Below are 9741 nucleotides of genomic sequence, written 5' to 3'. Positions count from 1 at the left end.
GAAGAATGAGGAAGGTGGTGGTCTTCTCCCCCTCCCCACTTCTCCTTTGATCACAGAACTGTAGCCCACTAAGCTCTCGAGGCAGCACCCTTCTTGCCGGTTGCTTGTAACCTCACAAGCATCCTATTCTAATAAATCACTTATCTATCACTTTGCCTCTTGCTGCATTCTTTCTGCGCTGAGCCATAAAGAACCAGAGCTCCTTGGAGCCCCGAGACACATTTCTGTGGTTTCAGTATGATTATCAGCAAATCTGCCCCACTGCTGGAATGCTTCAGATAGATATCAAAGCCAAAATTCAGCCAAGCCCTTTCTCTAGTAGGATATTTGCAGCATGTGGTCTGGTATACACTGAAGGATGTACCAGCTTTTTCGTATTGCATTCTGGCTTATACAATTAACATGTTCGGTGTTGCACTTGGATGGGTTGTGCAAGCAGATAGGGTAGGAGGTCCCCGGAGAAAGAGAATCAGGCATGGCTTTCTTGACATGAGCCATTTCTGGCCTAAGTCATTTTGTGATCTAAGCCTGGCCACAACACTTGCCCTTGAATAGGTCTCAGTAATTAATGATCTTAAGGAAATAAAAGAATGCAGGAAAAAACGACTGTAACCCAGGAAGAGTAGTAACAATCGCAAAGATAATAAATCACTTATAAAGACTCCCAGTTCTGTTTCAACGGTAAAGATTTGCCTGGCACACACTCTTGAGTTGTTCTGCAGAATTCAAACACCATCCCCACCCGCCCTGAGAGCTCAGTCACCAGATCAACTGGAAGCTAAGAAATTATGTTGATCTTTCCTGACCCTTGTGACTTCAACTAAAACTTTGACTCTGTCCACCTGTGCCCCAATTCTAGACTGAATTCTCCTCTGCTCAAGCCCCTTCATGAATATGCATGTACCCTTAGCTTAAAACTTCTCCAATTTTGCTCTTGGGGAGATACTGCTTTGGGAAAGATCCCCAGTGTTATTACTTGCTGCAATAAATCCTCCCTTCTCCTCCTCTTTGACTTGGTTGTGTCATTTGGCTTGACACCCACCAAGAGGCAAACCCAGGTGTGGGGTAACAGTTGGACGTGAGACAGGAGACATTTACAGACAGCCTTCTGTTTACACTTCCAGATAGAAGTAACAAAAGGAACAGGGTAAATAGCTAGACTTTGCCTCCAGTGGACACTTTAAGATAACAGTAATGGCAGGGGCAGAGAGGAGCTGAGCCCTGACCACATAAGAGACAAAGAGACCACATATTTCTCATCCTTGACGTCAAGGAGACCTTCCCGACTACACATAGTAGATGATGTCAACCTACCCATAGGCCTCTTCACTAGAAGCCATCTTGGCTAAGAGATGCACGCACACAGGGAGGACCCTGCGATAAACCAAATACGGACTCAGAGCCAGGCAATGCTAGATGATTGGCCAGAAGAAACCCGGAAGAAATGCCCCATATTAAGTGATTCAAACTACCACGAGGGCATGACTCTTGAGTCCGCCTGTGTGTGTCTATTCACACATACTCTTTTTCCTCCTAATAAACACTTCATTTGTTTCACTACTTTCCCTCTCCTTGTGGAAATTCATTTCTAAAAACCGACAGGCCAGGGCCTTGTCACTGGCCACTGTCTCTGGTGGTCTAGTGGCTAGGATTCACTGCCATGGCCTGACTTCAATCTCTGGCCAGGGAACCGAAATCTTGCTTCAAGCCGCTGCAGGCCAAGGCCACCTGATATCAGATGAACCTACATTTGTTGTTCAAAGTGATCAGCTAAAAGTATGCTCATTCATTCTAGTATTAGTTGAATGACTCCTATTATTTTTATTATTTTTTTTTTTTTTGCGGTACACGGGCCTCTCACTGCCGTGGCCTCTCCCGCCGCGGAGCACTGGCTCTGGATGCGCAGGCCCAGCGGCCATGGCTCACGGGCCCAGCTGCTCCGCGGAACGCGGGATCCTCCCAGACCAGGGCACGAACCCATGTCCCCCGCATCGGCAGGCGGACTCTCAACCACTGCGCCACCAGGGAAGCCTGACTCCTTTTCTTTGCGGTACGCGGACTCTCACTGTTGTGGCCTCTCCCGTTGCAGAGCACAGGCTACGGACGCACAGGCCCAGCGGCCGTGGCTCACGGGCCCAGCTGCTCCGCGGCATGTGGGATCCTCCCGGACCGGGGCACGAACCCGTGTCCCCTGCATCGGCAGGCAGACTCTCAACCACTGTGCCACCAGGGAAGCTCCGACTCCTATTATTAAAAAGAAAACCACAGGCCCCAAATGGGGTCACTTATGCCAGGCCACACCACCAAACTGGGGCTTAATACCTAACTTAATTAAAGCTTTAGTATCCTCCTCTTACCCTCAGTTTTCCACACTGCTATCAGAGCCATCTGAAACGAAAATTTGTCCATTTATTTGCTTACTTAAAATCCTTCAGAGTCATCACCTACAGGTAAAAATCCAAGTGCTTTCATATGATCTAACCCCTACCTACCTGTCCAACTGAAATATACCCTTCACTAATACTGGACTGCTTATACCTCCCTATGCAAACCATGCAACAATTCTGGTTATTTGGTAACTACCCTTTTTTTTTTTTTTTTTTGCGGTACGCGGGCCTCTCACTGTTGTGGCCTCTTCCGTTGCAGAGCACAGGCTCCGGACACGCAGGGTCTGCAGCCATGGCTCACAGGCCCAGCTGCTCCGCGGCATGTGGGATCTTCCCGGACCGGGGCACAAACCCGTGTCCCCTGCATCGGCAGGCAGACTCTCAACCACTGTGCCACAAGGGAAGCCCCTACCCATCTTTTGAGCTCCTACTCACCTCTGACTGCCCCACAGTAAACTAAACCATAACTTCTGCATAACTTTTACTACACAAAATAGCCCTTTAGAACTATCAATTTATGTATATGTCTGTTTTTCGCACTGGTCCATAAACTCCGTGACAGGATCTTGCTTTAGTAACCTATGTCAAAGGCCCAGCATGGCATGGGACAAAAAGGGTATGCACGTGACTGACAGTGGTTTAACAATTCTAGCTCCACAGTATGAATCTGAACCTTTTTAGAAAAGGATTTTCAGAACAATCTCACGATCTTAGGCTTCCAAATTAGTTCCAACGTAACTTCACATAATTTTTTATAATAGAAGCAAATCAAAGGCCAGTTTTAGGACTTGGATGAAAAATGCAAAAGAAGAGGATTGGTGGCATAAAAAATAGAGTGAGGGACTTCCCTGGTGGTGCAGTGGCCAATGCAGGGGACACGGGTTTGAGCCCTGGTACGGGAAGATCCCACATGCCGCAGAGCAACTAAGCCCATGCGCCACAACTACTGAGCCCATGTGCCATAACTACTGAAACCCGCACGCCTAGAGCCCGTGCTCCGCCACAAGAGAAGCCACTGCAATTAGAAGCCCACACACTGCAACGAAGAGTAGCCCCTGCTCACCGCAACTAAAGCCCTCATGCAGCAACGAAGACCCAATGCAGCCAAGAATAAATAAATAAAATTATTTTTTTAAAAAAAGGCCAGTTTTACTTTATGATTAGAAGCATAATGCCTTTAGTCTCTAGAAATGGGTCTATCCCTTCTGCATTTACTCTTTTTGCCCTGAACTTGAGATTCTCTCCTCTTCACTTGTATCAGTCCATGATCACTCCCAGCTTTCATACTTATATCTGAGCTAACTGCAGAAAATTCCTTAAGTAGGATCTATTTGGATATATCTTTTTTTTTTTTTACCTCATTGGGATGATTTTTTAATTGCAGTCATTTTATTTTACAGTCTCCTAGCACTCTTGAGTACACAGAACTTTTACAAATGCAAGCCAGAGAAGGAGACCCACCTCACTATGTATTCGAAGTCTGAGCTTTTGTGACATAGTCTAAAAAACACTGAAAAATTCCTAACATACCTCTCAACTGTCACCCCTTCAACAGATTGCTGTAAGGATTAAATGAGATAAACCTGCTAGAAGTCTCCCCTAAAACAGGTAGATTCCTCTAAGGAAGTGATATTCAAAATGCTGGTCAGCCACAAGACGAAGAGTTTGGTCAGAATCTGAATCAATAATCTACTTCCTTCAGTTAGCAAATCTGCTATAAAAAAATGTCAGCTGAGCTAAACAGTATACTCACATTTCACTATAATGTAAGTATACTTACATTATAGTGAAAACTCATCTTTTCACAGAACAGGAGCAAAAAGTTCACAGAACAGCAGCCTGTCCAAGCTTTCGGACCATCCAGGATTGTTCAACAATTTGCTATGAACTCTGAACCCCAAGTAAAATCCAGAAACTTCTTCCTAGCCCCTCTTGCAGCCAGAAGAGAGCTATGTGACCTAGGATCTGCCAATGGGAGCCACCATTTAAGCTTTTGATTAGGAAGAGACACGAAAGGAAGGAGGTGCTAGGTAAAATCCTTTTTTCTGGTCAAGGCAGATGCATCTAGCTTTGGGGAGGAGGTAAGGCTCACTGACATCTAGTGGTCAGCAACAACAATGCAGGCTACAGTGTCCAAAACTACCTCAACAGCACTGGGGTATTTGCTAAAGAAGGCTCAAAGCATGGTTTGGACACTGTTTCTGGCTGTGCAGCTTCAAAGCCAGACTCTGGCTCTCCCAAATATTATTCGAGTTCTTCTACTCATTTATAAAGTTTAAAATAGCTTTCAAACTTAGCCATTAGACACCTTCACAAACTTAACACTTTTGCAACAGATTTTAAGTTTACTGAAATATAACCATCAAAAAAGAAAGTCCAAATTTTGATTACTAGCTTACCCATACCTTTATACAAAATGAGTGTTAACCCATATTATTTAGCCACATTCGTTAAGTTTTCATTAACTCTACTCAAAAAAAGGTCGAAACAATTCTAGCAATGATATTTTGAATGGACCTAAAATTAGGTATCTGTCATTTGAAACTCTAAAAATAATACTTCTCCTATAATAATGAAAAATGTGTTTGATGTGGGGAGGGGTGTCTTATGGATAAGCCGAGTACTAAATTTCAAGGTCAGAAAATTAGTAAGTCTAGTCTTTCCTCTTCCCTTTTCTCAATCTCACAACCAGGAATGTACAAAAAAGGTCAAGAGCTTGGTTAGCATGGTAAGAAGGAGACAACTTATTTTTTGTCTGGGACAGGTTTTAGCCACTGCATCCAGAGGCACAGTCTGTTCCTTGGGGGTGGGCCTGCTATTACAAGATGTTTAGTTCATTTAGGAACTTCCCTTTCTTCTAAGAGTTAAGAAAACATTTTTGCTACTAAATGATAAGCAAAGGTAACCTTCCACAGAACCTGCAAAAATCTCAAGTTTCACATTTAAATAGAAACAAGTGTGTTGAGACATACTTTCATCAGTCCTTCCTTTCTTTCAATATATTTTATTCTGATGAAGTTACAAAAGTAGATACAAAATATATTTTTTTAAAAGTACAGTTAACTGACTTAGAAAAATAGATAAAGCCCCTAAAGGTTTAAAAATACAAAATAAATTTTCATGTAAAGAACATTTAAAAATATTTTAGATGATAACCAAGACTAACTTAAACTATTTTAAATGTAGACCAAACATAGAATGTTGTTCTATAATAAATCTATAGCACACTGGTAATCCATTTGGATTTACAGAATACTTGTTTGGAAAAGAACCTGATAATGAGAGAAAACCCAAGTGAATTTCAATGCAGTTGCTTCAATAAAATTACTGCTATCACAGGTAATATCAATAGCATCCCCCAAAGCCCTTTACAGTCTGAAATATCAAAATCTAATGCAAAACAAAGGAACACTGAGGAACTACTTATCTTCCCTCTTTGCCAGAATTGTACAATAGTAAAAAACCAAATCCAGTTACTGAACTGATATTAGGAGGAAATAATGTCCCTGTTGAAGCTGCTTAGTTTGGTGTACCAGCTGGTATTTTCAGGCCAGAATTCTAGACAGGAGAGACAGCCTCATACAACCAGGCAAGGGTAACAACAGCATCATGACTGGAGTTGCTTAGAAACAAATTTCTAGGATTTATACTCTTCAGTAATGATTTATTTATGCTTATAAGGTGATGATATGTTTAGAAGCTTCTCCACTTCTAATGTGACCTCACTGCTCAGAGAGAAGGCCAAGAGTATAATCAAGAAACGTCAACAATATTTGAAAAATTAAAATCACCACCAGAATTGTTCCTCTTGCATTACTAGAAAAACCTTCCTCTTGCTGTTATCAATGTAATCATGAATACAGATGTGCATTTCTCAAGCAGCTACATGAGCTAGGGATCTACAAGTCTAAGATGAAAGGAAATACTTTGTTAGCTGGCAGCTCACTAAAAATCACTTTATTCACAGTTTGGAGAATAAAGGATACATCTGGCTGTCAATACAAAAACTGTAGTACAAGGAAGTTGCACTATTTAAACAAAAACCTGCACTAAAATCATGGGTTGGACAGTACTTGCTAAATTATGCAGTTAATCCTATGGTGCTTTAATTTCCAGGCCTTTAAAAAAAACTTTCCAGGCCAGAAGTTTTTTTTAAAGGCCTGGAAATTAAAGCACCATAGGATTAACTGCATAATTTAGCAAGTACTGTCCAACCCATGATTTTAGTCAGGTGTGAAGGGCAGTGATCAGACACTGAGAGATGACTTCTGATTAGGAGGAGCCAGGCGAATGAGTGTTACTCAGGGAGATAAATCAAGATTGAGAGGAGTCAAAGAGAGACTGATTTCTTCCAACTTTAATCAAAGGTTGGCCCTCCAGCCAAGTCAGAAAGGTGTCATCCTCTCCCTATTCTCTCCCCTTCCTCCAACTCTCCTGTTCTCAACTCCCTGGCCTTGTATGTAAACAAATAATGTTAACACCAATGTTTAGATGCATTGTTGGTTAAGCCAGATTAGCTTGGGAACCTAGTAATGCTTTTATTTTTTTTAAAAAAAAAGGACATTCTGAATTACCTGAATTCCCAAATTACCAACAAATTTTAAAATTTATGTCCCATTATTAAGCTGCCTCTACTACTGTCCTAAATGTGGCCATCTTTAGTTAGTTTTTGGGCTGAGTCATGAAGAGAGGGAGGATTTCTACCACTGAAAATAAATGGAGAAAAGTGAGAATCCTTTTGTTTGATGATATGTGAAATATTAGAAATGATGAAAGTACAATCCTAGGTGAGAAATATTTCATTCCTTGCATACTTAAAGCCAACAATGTTCAAAGTCAAGAGTCAGTAACATTCTAGGTGGCATGTAAAAACCGTCTTTCTTGTTTGGAAATGATCAACATAAACATACAGAATGTGTGACAGGGACTTTGGATATTCTTAAAACATGGATTATGGAATGTTTCATAGAGGGCTTTTCTCTTTTTTTTCATAAGGGATTTTTCTACTCTTTATTTCCCAAAACAACGATGTACGGTTTCAGCCTAAATCAGATAAAATGTTTTGTTTCCTTTAAAATTCTACATATATTTAAGAAATTATTGAAATTGGATTATTACAAAAATGGAGTTTCTAAGCAATTCTTTTCTTTACATTCTAGTGGAATAATAAAAATAAAACCCTATCAAATTTAACCTTAACCAAAGGTATCAAGATGGAAGATGGTGAGTACTTTGCAAAAAAAAATCATAGCTCTGAAACGAAGAACATTGATGAAATTAAAGTGTTGCCAGTCTGGCAAGTCTTTAGTAATATGTGTGCCTCATTACATTTTAAACAGTCTAAATCTTAGAAACCTAAAGAAAATTAGATCTTTTCTTCCTTAAAGATTCTTTTTATCCCAATAGAAATAGAATAATTTCAAGTTTTAACACAGAAACAAAACAGAATAAAATCCCAATCCATCCTTTGACTATTAACAGATGAAGTTTTCTTTTTTTTTTTTTTTTAACTTATCCCATTTTGTCTCCTTTAAACATATTACCCCCCCTCGCCCAACACACACACACATTAAAGAACAGGCAGCACATCAAACTTTTAGCTGGGTTATAAAATGTGTACACCTTCAAGGTTTTTTATTGTGGTTTTCCTTACGTTTTATCCTTATTGGGATAAGGTTCGTGCATTTCTACACTACACTTAACTAAGTCTCAAGTCACAATAAAAACGTATAAAAGTAGTTTCTTTTTAAAGGAAAACTCAAAATAAAATAGTCAAGTACTCTGAGTACTTTCTTCCATTCTCCTATCCAAATTTTAAGGCCTCTGAAACAAACATGAATGAAAATAATGGTTTATGAGACCCAAATTTGTCATAATTTTTTGGAAGTTTTTCTTTTCTCAGCCAAAACCTACATATTAAAATTAATCTGAATGAAGCATTTCAAAATAAAAATCTGCAAGACGATCCTTAGATGCCTTAAAAAAATTATTTGATACACACACACTAAAAATTTAGATAGGTTTATGTGAATAAAATCCCAAATAAAGATTAAAAAATAAAGTCCTTTTAGAAATGACTTTGGTTACTCCCATACCACATGTCATATGATGATTTAAACTGCAATCATGGATTTTGAAAAAATATACATATATATAATCTTACCTATAAAAACACTAGCATACAAACTTCAAACTACAAGGTTATCCAAAGTGACACAAATGTTCTAAATCTTAAGGAAATTTTAGAACACCTCTTCTATTTGTAAAATAAAAGCAGAATAAAACTGATCTGTGATTGCATTATTAGGAAATTTGTTCTGGAAACCTGTTAATAAATTATTGGAAATTCTTAATATCCATCGTGCTGTCACCTGAAACAGAGTCGATCATCTTCTTCAGTAAAAGAGTAAGTAAACTAATAAACTACAGGTTAGTCCTCACATTCTACAACCAAGTATGGCTCTATGGCAGTAACAGCAGTGGTCACACAGTGCCTCAGATTCAGCTGTGTCCTGAATTTCTCACTCTGAAGGTATTAGGCCAACCTACCTTTGGGACAATTTTATCAGTAGACACAGACAATAGGTGTCTTTTTATCTTGTTTTCTTAAAATTTGTATCACTAGTCTATAACAGAAAGCAACGAGATAGCTCTAGCAGTAGATGAAGCAAGAGGGTAACTGTTCTAGAAGAAAAATTTATCTGTCTTTCGATCCAAGCTTCTCAATTAATTCCTGAAGAGGTGCCAACTCACGCCTATCAATCAGATTAAACTCCTAAAATAAAGAAGAAAAATAAAATTTAAAAACAGATCTAAAATTAAAACTCTATAAATGTCATTGAGAAGGGCTTCCCAACCCTAGCTTTCTGAAATCCAAAAGAATGATGAAATAATCTCTATGAACATTTTAAAATGGGGTCATTTTTACTCCCTGTTTTAAAATACAGGGGACTTAATAAGTAAGCAACCGTACAGATTAGCATGATCCTGTGTAAAATCAAAATCGTAAAATGTTTGCATTTACACAGAAATTATCTGAAAACTATACACTGAACCATTGATAGTGGCCTCATCTGGGGCAGCAGACCTTTTACTTTCGTATATCTATATCTACACTCTATCTATGCCATGCAATAATCTCAGAAGGAAAACAAAGAAGAGAGCACAGTACATTCTCCTTTGTGTGGTACATAGAATTGTGACATACAATATCTACTATAAAACTACCTGCTTTCCCTCCAAAATATCTAGAGAGACATATTTATATTTTACATATAGAATTATATATCTCGAAAGTTAGGCTAACGAGTCCCTATTCTTTGATATCTTTTTCAAACAGTGTGAATTATTTTGA

General features: G+C 39.2%; 1 protein-coding gene across 3 annotated transcripts in view; it reads right to left on the bottom strand.

The window, feature by feature from the left end:
* The window catches only part of MOB1A (MOB kinase activator 1A), a 30624-nt gene that overhangs the window by 6109 nt on the left and 14774 nt on the right, over positions 1-9741 (bottom strand). For 2 of the 3 annotated variants that reach the window (XR_011377927.1, XR_009566059.1), the window contains exon 6: positions 8937-9162. Coding sequence is in view for 1 of the 3 variants with exons in the window: in XM_030877615.3 (XP_030733475.1) it covers positions 9085-9162 (78 nt within the window). In the remaining 2 variants the exon portion in view is untranslated. Of the gene's footprint in view, positions 1-5306; positions 9163-9741 lie in introns of those variants that run through there. The other variant, XM_030877615.3, reaches the window with a different exon arrangement.

Source organism: Globicephala melas, chromosome 12 (assembly GCF_963455315.2).
Source record: "Globicephala melas chromosome 12, mGloMel1.2, whole genome shotgun sequence".
NCBI classification, from domain to species: Eukaryota; Metazoa; Chordata; class Mammalia; order Artiodactyla; family Delphinidae; genus Globicephala; species Globicephala melas.
Note: the sequence above shows the minus strand (reverse complement) of the source record. Positions and strands in the feature narration are given on the sequence as shown.